Raw genomic sequence first — 17,374 nt, forward strand, 5'->3', positions numbered from 1 at the left:
TGATAAACTAATATTAACCATTCAGGAACAATTTTACAAATGCATAATTTTATAACAGGGTTGTCAACGTGCAAAATTAGACATTTGGTCAGGAAGCATTTATTCTTTGTAATTCTATGTCCACTGACAATTTTAAATTTTATTGAAAAGACAGCTGCTGTTTACTAATGATATCATTGCTTATAAGTTAATTATTGTATTTCTGATAGTATTATGTTTTTATGAAAATATTATGAAATATATATTTTAAACTGAACTTTAGTTTGTATTTTGAAAGTTGGCACATGGCAGCTTAAAGCTACACATGTACCTGTAGCCAAAGCCTGGACACATGATGTACATTGTACCTGTACTTGTTCCAGGTGTAGCCCACATGTTCAAACACTTCTCATCTGTATCAAGTATTACAAAGAATACAAGATACACATGTAGGTGATGACAGATATTTCGCTTTGGTTGTATGCATCCTGTTATGTTCACATGCAAAATGTGCCAAGAAATTTACATTGTTATTGAGGACATGTATTAGATGACATACATGTAATAGTGTTACAAGGAAGAAGTACACAGTATCTTAACAATAAATTGTTAGACAAACTGATTAAAGGCACAGACCTTAGTTTCAGTCTGTGAAAATGGACAATAAGTTTAGTTAATCTACACACCTGTAATAAATATAGATAACGTTACAACAGAGTGAAACATGAGTCTGTGGCATTGAAAGGGTGAAACACCCTTAAAAATAGACTAAAACTCGACTCCATAACAGTTACTTCTTGTGCATTTATAAAAAATATAAAAAATGCATTTTGTGGTATTAGAAATACCAGGATGACCAGAAACACTTTGATTGTATGGAAATTGATAATCTAAACAATAAAATATAGGTAATGTTTTCTTTCAGTGATCGTAAGCGGCTTTAATAGTAAAAAAAAAAATGCCATAGTGTTTAAAAACTATGGTCTGTCCCTTTAAAATTACAAAAGGTAGGAAAATGTTTTGGACATGCAATGACTTAGGCACTGAGCATACACCATATGCACACATATGTAATACACTTGTATGCATACCTTGTACAGGTACTGTAATATGCTGTTACATATTAACACTTAAATCATAAACACTGGGCAAACTGCCTGCTGTTGACATCTGTATGGCACATAATACATACGTACACGTGTTATTGTACTTGGTGATCACCTCCATCTTCATTAAATCCAACTTTATTACATCAGTGTGTATTTGGCTTTAATGTGAATGGCTTTCTTCAGCATATTGATTGTTGGTGTTAAGAGCCAATAAAACTTGTCTAACATCATCCTAGACTACACATCCCAGCAGGCTTCTTGTTTTAGTGCTTTAATTTCGGCATTTATTGCCGAGTGTCATCAAGGTTTCATCTGCCTGACTCCTGCAACCGACAGCTTAATTTTGCATATAAATATACACAAACACACACACATGTATATATATACACATTTATCTTTTATTGGTCCAATTTAGGTTTTTGGACAAAGTCCAAGTAACTTTATTATTGAGCCCGAACGCCCAACGAGCCATTGAGATTCTACTGTACATGTGTGTATATATATATATATTTCCATGTGAAATACCATTATGATCATCTGTTTCTGTACAACAACCATTCTGTCCAACGCCCAGCCACTGGCCTTGCTAGAGACTGGACATGGGATGGACATGCCTGAACCTTCATCTGACGTAGGCTCATTAATAAAGTTACTTGGACTTCGTCCAAAAACCTAAATTGGACCAATAAAAGATAAATGTTCTACACTGGTGGTTTCAGCAATTCCACATGCATATAAATATGTAGACCTATAAACATGTATGTTTTCATACAGGTACATGTACTAGTTACAGTTAGTATATGAATCTATATGATTCTCACATCAGTTTATAAAACTATGTCAGCTACATGGGGCGGGACGTAAGCCCAGTGGAAAAGCACTTGCTTGATGCACAGTCATTTTGGTATCGATCCCAGTTGATGCTCCCATTGGGCTATATCTCATTCCAGCCAGTGCACCACAACTGTTATATTAAAGGCCGTGGGATGGTGCATATAAAAGATCCCTTGATACTATTACTAATGCAAAAAATGTAGCGGGTTTCCTCTCTAAGACTATATGTCAAAATTGCCAAATGTTTGATATCCAGTAGCCAGTGATTAATGTGCTCTAGTGGTGAAAACAAACTTTTAGGCTTACCAACATATTTAAAATTGTTCTTTTATGAGATGAGAATATTATTCATCCCTTAATTTTTGTGTAAACATTTACATGGAATACTGCAGTGTTTACACGGAACATTGTAGAGTGAACCCTTGTAAACAGTCAGTCAGTGCTTGGTGCATACAGTTTTTACAGTGCACACAACCTCCGAAAGAGTAACTAAAAGTTGACTGTTATAACTGTAAGTGACTTCTTAAGACAGGTCAGGTTGTATACTAAATGAGACACTAACTACTTGTAAACATGGCTGTTGAAGGCATTTTATTTCATATGTGTTTGTGTATATGTTTCGCATCCAGTTCTGTATGTGGAATGTCTATATGCAATAAAGTTTTTATCTTTTTATCTTTTTATCTTTCATTCAACATATTTTTGTGCTTATATCCAATGAAAGTTCAAGCACGCTGTCCTGGGCACACACACCTCAGCTATCAGGGCTGTCTGTCCAGGACAGTGGGTTAGTTGTTAGTGGTTAGTGAGAGAGATAAGAGGGTGTAGTGGTTTTACACCTACCCATCGAGTCGTTAAAACTCTCTCTGGGTGGAAGCCAGTTACCGGGCTGCGAACCCTGTACCTACTTTACATCCGATGGCTTAACCATGACACCACTGAGGTCGGTTGTTGAAGGCAGACGGCAGGGTTTTAGAGGTGACCTCTTAAGCAGGTTTAACTGTATCAAAAGTTGAATGTAAACAAAGACCCACTAATCTAGAGTTTCAGCCAAGCATAAAGCCCAGTGTTTCAATTACCTACTTCCTGCAGCACCTTGGCTGACCTGCCTGTGTGTGTAATCTTCTCAGATCGAAAGCACTGAAGATGTGCAGACCGCCTGCAGCTTTAAAACATGAAATAAACACATGGCCAGCTGAGATAACTACCAGAGCAGCAATACTTCCACAACTCTGACAACTTAATTTTATCTTCCAGGAAACTTAATTTTATCTCAGAGAAAATTTAAAAGTCATGTACATTTTTTTGTAACTGAAAAGTTCTGGATGTAAGGGTATTAATTTCTTTCCAAGTTTTGTCCTAACAGCCACCTAGTAGACTGCACTAATAATGCCTAATTTTCCATCAGCTTCTGTGAGAATCAATTTGGCAGAATTCCCACAATTTCACAAAATTTTACATTTGGGAATTTATAAGGAAATGAACCCTGCTAAATAATAATATATACTGGCTACAAGGGATGTTAAATTATAAGGATACATCATACATGGATGCTCTTTCCCGCATATAAGATGGTAAATCATTTTATATCAGTCTTTGAGAACTGGTTGGAATTGGGGAAATCCCATTGGGGCTATCAAATGAAGGTGGATCTATTTTGTGATCCATTGCACCTTTAGTTACAAATGTATGGTATACATGTATCTTTTTTTTCCACATACCGGTAATATGTTGGAACAGACCCAAAACTTGATGTACTGACACTGTACTGAGTAACCATGTGATTATCCAGGATTGTTAAGTAAACATTATAATTTACATGTGTACAAGTTATAAACTTCAGTGATAAAATATATTTGTTGACATGTTACAAAAAAGCACTACTAAAATCCATCACAGTATATGGTTTGCCTTTGTTTTCATTTTTGTGTCAGTAAATTTAAGATGCATTTAGCATGTGCATTTTTTTGTTTCTAAAAAAAATATTTAAAGAACCAGGCATGATTCGTTTTGAAAGAAAAACGTTTGTTTGTTTTGTTTAACAAAACCACCATATTGGTTTATTAATCATCAGCTATTGAATGCCAAACACTTAGCAGCAAGGGATCTTTTCTATGCACTTTCCTATAGAAAGGACAACACATACCACGACCTTTGATATACCAGTTGTGGTGCAATGGTTAGGATGGGGAAAACCCCAATCAGAGAATGGGTCCATTAATGTAGTTCGAGCCCACGATAAATGCACCTCAGGCAAGTGCTCTACCAACTGAGCTAGATCCCACCCCAAATTGACAATTCAGTTTGAGTACTATAAAGTAAAATGTACTGTTTAATTATAAACTGCAATGTACTGTATATAAATACACTAATTCGACATGTTAAGTATAGGTACATACATGTATGTACATGTGTGTCATTGATTGCATTATCTCTGTGCAAAAATGTAGGGATTTACTCTGTAAATAAACCACTTACTGTTTTACAGAAGTTGATCTTTGTCAATATGACAATAGGCTTTTCCTTGTTTAACTAAAATTCCCCATTAAACTCGATGGCCTTGGACACTCCTTAAATTTTTTTTTAACTCTTCAAAAATTATCTTGACTCACTTTAATTGATTTGGGGGGGGGGGGGGGGGGGGGGGTTTGCTCCTAAAGTTTGTATTTTGGGATAATAAAAACTAAAAGAATACATTTTTAATAAATGGGTCAAACAATTCACTTTATTACATGTAACTGTAGTTTAGATATTTATTAGTCCCCTACCGGTCATCTCTATTTGTCTGTCTATCTGTCTGTCTGTCTGTCATATAGAGTTTTTTAGACTTTTTTTCACAGTGCCTCAAGATATTGAACTCACATTTTGTGTATAGCTTTATAATGTATTGTTACAGATCAAGTTTGACTTTCATGGTGATTTACCCATTTTGACAGTTTTGACCCCTTGAACTTAGATAAGAATTTTATTTTATTTTTGCAATGCCACAAGATATTGAGCTGAAATTTTGTGTATAGCTTTATCAATATCATGATCTGTTATAGATGAAGCTTGACTTTCATGTCAGTTTACCCATTTTGTAAAGAGTTATGTCCCTTGAAGTTAGAAGATACAAAAATTGGTTGGACCGGCCTTGGTGATTTCGTGGTTAAGCCATCAAATATAAGGCTGGTAGTTCCTTGGTTTGCAGCCTGGTACCGGCTCCCACACAGAGCGAGTTCTAACGACTCAATGGGTAGGTGTAAGACCACTACACCCTCTTCTCTCTCACTAATCACTAACCCACTGTCCTGGACAGACAGCCCAGATAGTTGAGGTGTGTGCCCAGGACAGCGTGCTGGAACCTTAATTGGATATAAACACGAAAATAAGTTGAAATGAAATGAAAATTGCTTGGGCCCGGTAGGAGACATGTATTACCTTAGCATTATTTGCAAAATACTTGTTATTACATGCATGAAATAAAACATCACCCAGAGTAACATTTTGTCATGGCAGAAATAAAAAAAATATTTTAAATAAAATACCACAGGTAATTTAAATCCAAAAAAAAGGAAGAAGGATTTGTGTTCAGCTGATGACTAAATTTTATCCTTTAGTAATGTTTTTATGTTACTGCATCATAGCACTTTACATTCATTAATAAGAATAATATATATATATAGTAGCAAAATCTCTCATGTTGTGAGAAATGTTTTCTTGTACATATATTTCTGTTATATTTCAGAATTGTAAATTTAAAAATAATTACACAAATATTTACTTTATCTGCCTGGATGATGTTACTACAATACAAATTAATTGAACAAAACAACATTATTAACGAAGATTGATCTTAATCAGGATGAAAATTATTAGTGTATATTTTAACCTATTAAAAGTATTATATTCATTGTCACATGAAGTAATTTTCTTTTATTTCTTTTTCTTTTATTATTTTATTATTTTTTATTATTATTATTAATAATAATAAAATAAAATAAAAATCTTCTTTTTTTGGGGGGGGAGAGGGGAGGGATCACAAATTTTACAAGTTACACTATCAGGACCATGCAATTTTGTGCAATTTGTGACTCTTATACATGTTCCAACATGTACACCAATAAATCAGGAGGAAAATGTTCTTGTTAAAAACAAAAAATTGCAATTGTGTAACATAATAATTAAAATATATGAGAGACATGCTGTACTGTTTATTGCTATTTGTTTTACTCATGCCTTTGTTGTTGTTTTTCCCCAGTGATTGCCCCCAGCTTCTTGCTCCCCATGTGGCTCGATCTGTGTACGTGCACGTATCAAAGACAGACTTGTCCAAGTTCTCAATACCCGAGGATGACGACACTGATGACACTGAAGACGAGGATAGAGATGCAAAAAACAATGACGCTCAACAAATGTCCAATTCAGAAAAACCCAAACCGCAGATACCTCGTAAGTGTTTGATACTGTAACTTTTCTATATTTACTTTCCCACAAATAATTTTCCAATCATATAAGTTAACCCAATATGCAAATACCTCGTAAGTGTATAAAAAACGTGATTTTGCTGTGCATAGAACTTTATGTTTTAAAAGATGTTTTCCTTTGCTGTGTACAGAACGTGATGTTTTAAAATATGTTTTCCTTTGCTGTGCACAGAACTTTATGTTTAAAAATATGTTTTTCTTTAATGTGTATAGAACTTGATATTTTAAACAATGTTGTCCATTGCTGATTACAGAATTTGATGTTTTAAAAGATGTCTTTCTTTGCTGTGCATAGAACTTGATGTTTTAAAAGATGTTTTCCATTGCTGCATTCAGAACTTGATGTTTTAAAATATGTTTTCCATTGCTGCATTCATAACTTGATGTTTTTAAATATGTTTTCCATTGCTGCATTCAGAACTTGATGTTTTAAAATATATTTTCCATTGCTGCGTTCAGAACTTGATGTTTTAAAATATGTTTTCCTTTATTGTGTATAGAACTTGATATTTTACTGATGCTGATTACAGAACTTGATGTTTTAAAAGATGTTTTTCTTTGCTGTGCATAGAACTTGATGTTTTAAAAGATGTTTTTTATTGCTGTGTACAGAACTTGATGTTTTATTAGATGTTTTCTTTTGCTATGTACAGAACTTGATACCGGTCTCCTTCTGAAGGAAGTCCTGATGGCAGTGCATGATATTTGTAAACAATGGCAGCAGGCATTGCCACATCTCCACGTGTCTCCGCGAGTGTTCGAGACGAGCACTCACGCCATCAAGAACACGCGGCGGAAGATGGAAGATATACACATTGTCATTCCTGATCTCAACTCACTTTACAACCTCAAGGTGAGTTCTTTGGAAGATGTACACATTGTCATTCCCGATCTCAACTCACTTTACAACCTCAAGGTGAGTTCTTTGGAAGAGACTGTCTAGACTGACTGCTGCTGTTGTATCATGTCCAGTTAATAGAGTTCTTTTAATGATTAAAATTACATATTATTATATTTTTGTTTTTTTAAATTTTACCCAGTGTGCTTTTGGTTGTGCTAATGTTTGGAGTACAATGTATCTCAAACAGCATATTTCTCGCTCCAGCCAGAGCACCATGACTGGTACATCAATGGTCATGGTATGTGCTATCCTGTTTATGAGATGGTGCACATAAGAGATCTCTTGCTGCTAATCGAAAAGAGTAGCCCATGAAGTGGCGACAGGGGTTTTTCTCTCAATATCTGTGTGGTTCTTAACCATATGTCTGATGCCATATAACCGTAAATACAATGTATTGAGTGAGTCGTTAAATATAACATTTCCTTCCTTCCTCAAACAGCATTTTACTCCTAATATATATATTTTCATACATACAAAATTACTGGGATCTAAAATCCAGGACCGGCCTCGGTGGCGTCGTGGCAGGCCATCGGTCTACAGGCTGGTAGGTACTGGGTTCGGATCCCAGTCGAGGCATGGGATTTTTAATCCAGATACCGACTCCAAACTATGAGTGAGTGCTCCGCAAGGCTCAATGGGTAGGTGTAAATCACTTGTACCGACCAGTGATCCATAACTGGTTCAACAAAGGCCATGGTTTGTGCTATCTTGCCTGTGGGAAGCGCAAATAAAAGATCCCTTGCTGCTAATCGGAAGAGTAGCCCATGTAGTGGCGACAGCAGGTGTCCTCTCAAAATCTGTGTGGTCCTTAACCATATGTCTGACGCCATATAACCGTAAATAAAATGTGTTGAGTGTGTCGTTAAATAAAACATTTCTTTCTTTCTTTCTTTCTAAAATCCAGTGTAAGTTATTAATACAAATATTAAAACAACCATAAGCAGGAATATATGGACGTTGATATTCTTTATAAAAAATGTACATGTACCTAAATCCCATTCCAGCCAGTCCCCATGACTGATATATCAAAGACTGTGATGTGTACTTATTGAATGTGCATATTAAAGAACCCTTGCTGCTAATGGAAAACATGTAGCAGGTTTCCTTTGAATACTATGTGTCAGAATTACAAAGTGTTGGAAATCCAAAGGACAATGATTAATAAATGAATGTGCTCTGTTGGTGTCTTTGAATAAAACAAACTACTTAAGAATTAAACTTTCTGTTAGCGAGAAATCTTTTAAACTTGCAGCAGTCAGGATAGTCTGTTTTATACTACTGTGGGGTTGTTGTTGTTTTTGTATGTCACTAGCTATTGGGTTTTTACTAATATTCTCGGCCAGTACTTCACACGATAAATTGATCAAAAGTTATGATATGTCCAGTTGTGTCTGTAGGGAAGGGCATATAAATAATTCTAGCTTTTATGTGTATTAGGAAAGAGTAGCTTACGTGACATGTGATAGTATTGGCTGTCTTCTCTTGGACTAACGTTTCAGATCAAATGTCACAATTACCATGTTTGAATACAAGATTAATCACGCTGGACATAGCCCAGTGGTAAAGCGCCCACTTGATGCGCAGTCGGTCTGGGATTGATCCCCATCGGTGGGCCCATTGGGCTATTTCTTGTTCCAGCCAGTGCAACATGACTGGTATATCAAAGGCCGTGGTATGTACTAGCCTGTCTGTGGGATGGTGCATATAAAAGATCCCTTGCTGCTAATCGAAAAAAGTAGCCCATGAAATGGCAAGAGTGGGTTTCCGTGTCTGACACCATATAACTGTAAAATAAAATATGTCGAGTGCATCATTAAATAAAACATTTCCTTCCTTCCTTCTCAGTTTAATCTTTTTTCTCACAAAGTGGAGAATGTTTTTGAATTTTTCAAAGATGCTGAGGCATCATGTTTGCTATATCACATACAATGTGACATTTAAAAAAAAACTTTCAACATTGTTTGCTGTTAAATGTTTTAATATATTCCCCCCTCCCCCGTTTGGAAATATGACAAACAAGTATGAATTAACTCACTTTTAAAACAGTGATAGGTTGATTGGGTTACAGTAAATCCTTTTTGTTATAAACATAGTGTGTTAGACATGTACACAACATATATTATGTATGCGGTATGTGTCATGTATTGCATTACAGCTGTAACCTCAACTCTCTTTATAGCCTTATTTGACAGGGGCAAAGCCATTTTGGTCTTTACACATTCACGTCTGTATGGACTTTCTTAGTTAATCTGTCATGCAGATTACAATTACAATATGCTACTGCACAATACCACTAATTTATTATTACATGTAAGTTATACCAAGTGAAGTGTTAAATGTTTTAGTAATGTTTTTGAATATGTTACTGAAGTCACTGTGTAATTTGATAATGTGAGACCTTAGGAAACATTTTTGTTTGTTAATGATTCCTTTTGACAAATATGCATTCAATAGAGTTAAACCCATTTTTATACAGATATTTCAAAATGGTATTTTAAGACACTGAAGTCTAATATCAGTCAGCTAATGTTTATTTTGTTTTGTTTGACAACACCTCTAGAGCTCATAGATTAGTTCATCATCGGCTATTGCATATCAAACATTTGGTCATTCTAGTCTTAGAGGAAACTCACTACATTTTTCCATAACTTTTTTCACAGACAGAACGGCACATAACGGTACTACATCCTTTGAAATACCTGTCATGGGTAACTGGTTGGGAAAAAAAACATTTAAAGAAAGGGCCCACCATGGGGGTTTGAACCTATGACCCATGTTCCTCAGGCAAGCGGTCTACCAAGTGAATTAAACCCATCCGAATGTCAGCCATTCTTTTCTGTACTAAAATATATAATGTAGTAGGTCCAGGGTTTCTGCCAGAGGGTAAAATGGGAATGGCGCCATACCCAAATTGTTTGCAGATTATTATTTTTTTAAGTTAACTTTTTGATGAAATTAATTACTCTTATCAATATTTGTATGATTTTTTTCAACCCTAACTCTAAACTTAACCCATTTTCTTTCTAGGGGAGGGCCCCATACCCCTTGTTGACTGTGGTTGCATTCAATTCCATAGCACCATACCCAAAAATTTATTTCTGGCAGAAACACTGGTGGCCATTTTAAGTTTACGGCAGATACATGTAGATGTGGTAGCTTAATTAATACTGGTTAATGCACTGACCTAGGAAACTGGAGGGGGGGGGTACAAGGGGCCACGTGCCCCCTCCACACTTTTCAGATATTTTGCTTTATAGTTGCTTTATAATAGTATAAAAGTGTGCCTCCCACTTTTTGGCACCTTCCTACGCCACTGTAAAAATAAAGTGTGCTCTGTTATTGAATGTTGTAGTCCTTTGGTAACTTACAGTGCAACATAATACTATGTGCTGTATTTTATGTGATCATATGTTATAATCCCACCCCAATATCAGTCATTGTTTTCTGTATTAAAATATATCATGTAGCAGCCAAGCTGTTAAGTCAGATACATAAACTTGTATGTAATAGCTTAATTAATACCAGTTAAAGTATCCTCTGTTATTTAATGTTGTAGTCTTTCAGTAACTTAATACAGTGCAGCATTGTACTGCATGCTGCATTTTATGTGATAATCTGTTAAGACGGTTTAACATTTTACAAGTCTTGGGTTTTGAATGTGGTCACCGAACTGCTAGGTATCTTATTAACCCATATTCAGATTATGCAAAATCATATCTGTGCAGTCATGTAAATGTAATAGTAATAATTGTAAGTAATAAATAATGTTTTATTGATGTATGGTTTTCCCATAGAGACATTGACCCTCATTGTAATTCCTGACATACAACTGAATTTGCTGACAGTTGTCTTGGTATTGACATAATTGTTATGGTATCAGTTGGTGTTAGGTCAGTGTCATGTTCACTGTGCCATTGTGTATTTATTGCACTCCTATTTCAATAGGGCAGCCTGTCAGTGTATTGTGACCTGGAAACAATACTGTTTGAATAAAATATGACCTAAATTGATAGCAAAGCAGATTAGGAAGCTAATATTATTAAAAACAATTTTGCCGGTTGGGGGAGGGGGGGGGGGGGGGGGTCGGGTCTCTTTTTTTAAAAAGTTTTTTGGAAAATTACAAATGGGAATTATCAGTTCCCACATTATTATTATTACATGTATTATAATTATTAAACAAAGACTGTGGAAGATGTGATTTACGCTCCTTTTTTTTTTTTTACATAAAATAGTCTGCATTAGTAAATGAAGTGCTGAAAAATAGCCTTTATTTGAGTATGATACATGTATACCAGAAGAGTTTTAACTTTTAAAAGATTGTTTCAGCTTTTATGCTTCAATGGGTATCACATGCCTGTTTGTGTTGACCACTAACCTGCAGTGAAACCTGTCTTAAAGACACAGATCCTAGTTTCATCGTAAAAATGGACACTAAGTTTAGTTAATCTACAAGCATGTAACACACATTTGGATATGGTTATAACAAAGAGAAGCTAAAGTCTGATGTATAAAGAGGGAAATACCGTCAAAAATAACTAGAGCGTGTCGCATTAACCACTACTTCTTAGATGAACGTGCGTTTTTAAAAACTAGGGTATGTCACTTTAAAGGAGTATTATTATGGAAAATAACAGTTCTTTGTTGGAAAGATACATGTACCAATCCAAAGTCCCTATATCAATATATGGATTTAAAGATAGAAAATGAACATTACCAGAATTTCATACCCCCCCCCCCCCCACCCACCCACCCAATATTTGTACTTTATAGAGATGGCCATCTTTACTAAAGGAATTGTGTCTCTCTCTCTCTCTCTCTCTCTCTCTCTCTCTCTCTCTCTCTCTCTCTCTCTCTCTCTCTCTCTCTCTCTCTCTCTCTCTCTCTCTCTCTCTCTCTCTCCCTCCACACACACACACACACACACACACACACACACACACACATAAATGGATGTGATGTGACTGCCGGAATACGATTACTTGACCTGTAGGAGTTTATAGAACAACAATGAAACCACTAAAAAAAGAAAAATAAATTCGAGACCGACGTTTCATGCAACAGCAATCATGGTAAATTTGTTATGAAAAGACTGTTTATAGACGATATACTGCAGTCTTTTAAGTTTGATCCTGTATTTACAACTGCTGCCTGAGGTAAAAGATAGAAATCAAAACAAAATAAACAAACTAGCAATATGATAAATCATAAATCCCAGTTTGTCCAGAGAAAAAACCACAAGATGTCTGGGCAATATAAGTTGGTGTTTATGTGGCTACTGTGCCTTTATACAGTCTGAAATCAAATTTGTTGTAAAAAAAAAAAACATGTAATGCCAAATGTTATACTGACCATAGTCTTTGACCTGCTGTTACTGGGTGACTGGGTCTGATATCACAGAACTAATGCTCAGACCAGTCACTAGGTAGCATTTAGTGTTAAAGGCTCAAACAATGGATGCGTCTACTAAATAACAAAAGTGTCAGTATTTAAATTTGTTATCATTATTTAATCAAATGTACAATTTGTTAATTGTTATAGAAAAATCTTGTTAAATAGATAGATAAAATAGATAGATAGATAGATAGATAAAAGTATGTAGCAGTCAAAAAGATTTAATTCAGCCTTCCTGTATTTAGCTACAATGTACCTAACAGAAAGGAAAGCAATATTAAATTTTTCTTTAAAGACACCTCAGCACATTTTAACGTACATATACCTGTATGGCTGCCAGGTGTCACTGTATAGTTATTCCGATATTTAGTGAGAGAGAGAGAGAGAGTGCGAGACAGACAGAGAGACAGACAGAGAGAGACAGAGACAGAGAGACAGACAGAGTCAGACAGACCTGCTACTGCCACATTGACTTCTCCTTCCACAAAAAAAAGAAAACAAAGTCTTTGATGTTCCAGTCCATGAAATGCTGGTAATTATAATTATTATTTGATGTTTTTCTTTCTAGGAAGAGCCCGCTCAGTCTTTCTATGCAGTGTTTGATGGTCACGGTGGCGTGAATGCCGCAGTTTATTCATCATGTCATCTTCATACTAACATGATACGGGACCCAAACTTCACTGATGATGCCTCTAGAGCCACCAGGCGAGCCTATGCCGTGACAGACGAACGATTTACGGACAGAGCCAGGAAAGGGGTTTGTGTTTTAGACATTGAAAAATATATATAGTTTTTGGTTTGCTTGAAAAGAAATATTTTTTTTAAAGAAATGAATATTTGTTTAATAGTATTGTAGCACCTTTTTCAATTATGTTTGTGGATTGCCTTTTTAGACCATTGTGTAATCTTAGTATCGGACCACCAATATTAAAGTTGCAGGATTTTTTATTTGTAACTCACTGTCATCCGTGTTGATTGTTGATTGCATTACAGAACCTGCGGAGCGGTACCACCTGTATTGCTGTGTTGATAAGAGGCAGCACCCTGCATGTGTCTTGGCTGGGCGACTCGCAGGCCATCCTCGTCAAGAATGGAAACGTCATCAGCATAATGGAGCCTCATAAACCAGAGAGAGAGGTGGGTCAGGTTTACAGTCCATTTTGTCTTGGGAACAAAAGGATTGTGTGTGTTTTCTTGGAAAGGAAAGGATTGTGTGTGTTTTCTTGGGAAAGAAAGGATTGTGTGTGTTTTCTTGGAAAGGAAAGGATTGTGTGTGTTTTCTTGGGAACAAAAGGATGGTGTGTGTTTTCTTGGAAAGGAAAGGATTGTGTGTGTTTTCTTGGGAACGAAAGGATTGTGTGGCTTTTTTTTCTTGGGAAAAAAAAGATTGTGTACTTTATCTCATACATATGTTAATGGTTACTGCAGGTGTAAAGTATCAGAAAAGAAATACACTGCTGTCACATATTTTCTCCTTTTTTTTATATCGCAGGAAGCAGTCCCTTTTTTATTGTTTACTTTCAGGACAGTACATACTACTGGCTTTTATACAAAGCTTGAAACATTACTAGAATTAGTGATGGCCAGAGAAGGGGTGGGGGATCCCACTAATTTTAGAATATTTTTTGAATTAAAATGCATCATTCATATAATTTATTACTTTTTACTTCTGGCTTGTTTAAAAAAAAACCCCACACACAATGACTTACAAATTGAAAATAACACATAAGTAATAGTGACACTACTATGTTTTTTTGTTCAGATTATTGTTGTGTTATTGCTTTTCTGTAGTGCTTGGCAGTGTGTTTTGTATACAATGAGTTGTTTATTAATTCCATTGACATGTAATCTCTTAACCATATGCTGCAAAAAAACAGAGAAAAATATGTGTTTTTGTTACAGGATGAAAGAACAAGGATCGAAGCGTTGGGTGGTTATGTGATATTCTTTGGAGCATGGAGAGTTAATGGAAACATTGCTGTCTCCAGAGCTATTGGTTTGTTGTGTTCACCTTTCTAGAATTATTCTCATTATTATTACTTGTCTTCAGTAATATTGTCAAAGTTTGATTTCTGCAGAACTAACAAAAGTACATTTAAAAAAAAAAATGTGTAACAGATTTTTCAAAAGTAACCTTTGATAATTTAATGTGTTATATAGAATAGATTCATCTATGTGAATTTATTTCATTTTGAATCGGCTAGATAGAGCTCTATTAAATCTTTATGTTGCTGTTTTGGAATGACAACCTTTCTTTTCAACATCACCTGTCCTCATACTAGTGCATATTCCCCTAAGGATAGTAGTCTGGTCCGAACATCCCAACAGCCAATGGAATGGTCTAAGATTCTTCTACTGTGCACCAATAATGTAATCACATTTAGAAAAGTATTACAGACATTAAAGTTTCAAATAAACCAAGTTAAAAGGATAGTTGGCTCAGATTACGACAGAACGAAAAACAAGGATGTCCGAACTGTAAGAGAGAAGGAAAAAGAAGGAAGTTACAGTCACATGACCAGAACAGGAAGAGGTGCACAGCAGAAGAATATTAGGTCATCCCATTGGCTGTTGGGATGTTCGAACCAGACTACTATCCCAGGGCTAGCTCTGGGTGAGCAAAATATTTCGCTAAATTGTCTATTAAACTTTTTTTTTTAAATTGGGGGATTTTAAATGTCAATTATTACATGAAATTATTTCGCCAAATTAAAATAAAATTCGCCAACTGCTTTCAGAATTTGCTATTGGCGAATGCCAGAGCTAGCCCTGTATCCTATGGGGAATATGCACTAGTTTGAGGACAGGTGATGTATCTATAAAAGAGAAAACACTCCAAGTTTTCTCCAAATTCTCATTGCTCTTCCAGGTGATATTTCCCAGAAGCCGTTTGTGTGCAGTGATGCAGATGTGGTCAGTTTTGACCTGGATGGGGATGAGGACTACATGGTTCTGGCGTGTGACGGCGTGTGGGACGTCCTGCAGGCTATCGACATCCCAGACATCGTCTACACCCACGTCAAAGAGCACGGCAGCAAAACAGGGGTTGCCAGGGCGATCGTCAACCAGTCCAAGGACAGTGGGTCCAACGACAACATTTCCGTCATAGTTGTTTTTTTCCGTGACGATATTGCTGAACCTCAGGGAAGCCCATTAGTAAGATCTTTGTCTGAAAATGGCACAAATAATTACAAGGTGTTCGACTTCGGTGATGGTAAAAAGCCAGGTGATGGTTCTAGTAACAGCACGGACGGTACCGGTCTGAATAATGGAACAGGAAATGATTCCGTTTCAACTCATGGCAAAAAAAGTAAAGAAGATTTGCCGTGTGTTCAGGAAAGTCTCAGAACCACCTCTGAGAATGTCTGTAGCCATGGCGACAGAAGGAATACATTGTTAACCAGCATAAACAAGGCAGCATCACAGAAATCATCGAGTTTGTCTAGTCAGGTGTGGGGATTGGCGGTTTCCTCATACGATCACAACAATAACGGGTCATTCACGGGTAAGAAGAAATGGACAAGTAAATTTCGAAAAAACAGAAGTGGTAGACGGAAAAATGTCAAATTGCCAAAGATCAGAAGACTGAACCTGCCAAAGGACCTGGATCACGGCAGCTTCTCACATCCCACCCACACTGTTTTAAATCACAGACTCAATCTGGCAGCTAAAAATAGCCACCCGTCGGCGGTGTTCCGACATTCTTGTGCTATCAGTGAAAATACGGCAGCTGTCCTGACAAACATTCTGAATGAGAATGTGAAGAAATCTGCGGTGTCCTCTGTGACTGATGTGTGTAGTCTTCCACACCTCAGTGGAAGTAATGTTAAAGTTCATAGCATAAAAAAATGAATCTAGTTACTCTGAAAAGAGAAAGTAAATTACGGTGGAATTATAAAATGTCCATTGACAACTATTTGGTAAGCATTTACAATACCAGAAAAAATGGGTAGATTTGGACGAATAAGTGTATTTAAAAAAAAAAAACATATTCCATGTAAAGTGACCTCAGTATATGTTAAATGTTTTCACATAGTGGTACTATTATTTTGAGTGGAAATGTAACGGCTTATATGTAGGCTTCAAGTTAAATTGTATTCAAAGAATCAATTATTTTCAAACAAAAATATATTTTTGAACTGGTTTGGAGGAATCTGTTTGAAATCACATTTAGTGTGAATACTGGTAATCCAACGCTGTTTTCATTACATTAATCCAGATTCTAAGTATACAGACAATGATTGTACATTTGTACCCGGTGCATTTTTTGCTAACATATATTAATGCATTCACATATGAAACCAACATCGATGTGTCTTCTGTAACCTTCGACATACACTGATGGAAAGTAATGAGGGAACTAGGGCTTGTAGAATTTTTATAAAATCCACTAGTCATGGGATCAGTGATTTTAAAGATTTACTAGCCACAATTAAAAATTCGCTAGCCCGACTTTACTTTTAAGTTAATACAATTTTAGTGATAATCAAATATGTCACTGACAGTAGGGGGTTGGGGTGGGGGCAGGATATTCATATTTACAAAAAGACTTAACTGCAACATTTGACCAAAATAATTCACTAGCCATCGGGCATAGCAATAGTAGTTATTTACTAGCCCAACATTGAACTTCACTAGCCATGGGAGTGGGGCTACCATAATCTAGAAGCCCTGGAGGGAACATATGGTATTTG

At 36.0% G+C, this 17,374-nt stretch overlaps 1 protein-coding gene across 2 annotated transcripts in view; it reads left to right on the forward strand.

Moving 5' to 3' along the window:
- LOC121369017 (protein phosphatase 1E-like) overlaps positions 1–17,122 on the forward strand; it is a 24,709-nt gene extending 7,587 nt beyond the window's left edge. Inside the window, exons 2-7 of one of the 2 annotated variants that reach the window (XM_041493815.1) lie at positions 6,163–6,353; positions 7,042–7,304; positions 13,249–13,437; positions 13,674–13,817; positions 14,583–14,676; positions 15,550–17,122. In XM_041493815.1, coding sequence (XP_041349749.1) covers positions 6,163–6,353; positions 7,042–7,304; positions 13,249–13,437; positions 13,674–13,817; positions 14,583–14,676; positions 15,550–16,532 — 1,864 coding nt within the window. In that variant the 3' untranslated portion in view covers positions 16,533–17,122. The remainder of the gene's footprint in view (positions 1–6,162; positions 6,354–7,041; positions 7,305–13,248; positions 13,438–13,673; positions 13,818–14,582; positions 14,677–15,549) is intronic. The other variant, XM_041493817.1, reaches the window with a different exon arrangement.
- The last annotated feature ends 252 nt before the right edge of the window (positions 17,123–17,374 follow it).

The sequence above is a fragment of the Gigantopelta aegis genome, chromosome 3, assembly GCF_016097555.1.
Source record: "Gigantopelta aegis isolate Gae_Host chromosome 3, Gae_host_genome, whole genome shotgun sequence".
NCBI lineage: Eukaryota > Metazoa > Mollusca > Gastropoda > Neomphalida > Peltospiridae > Gigantopelta > Gigantopelta aegis.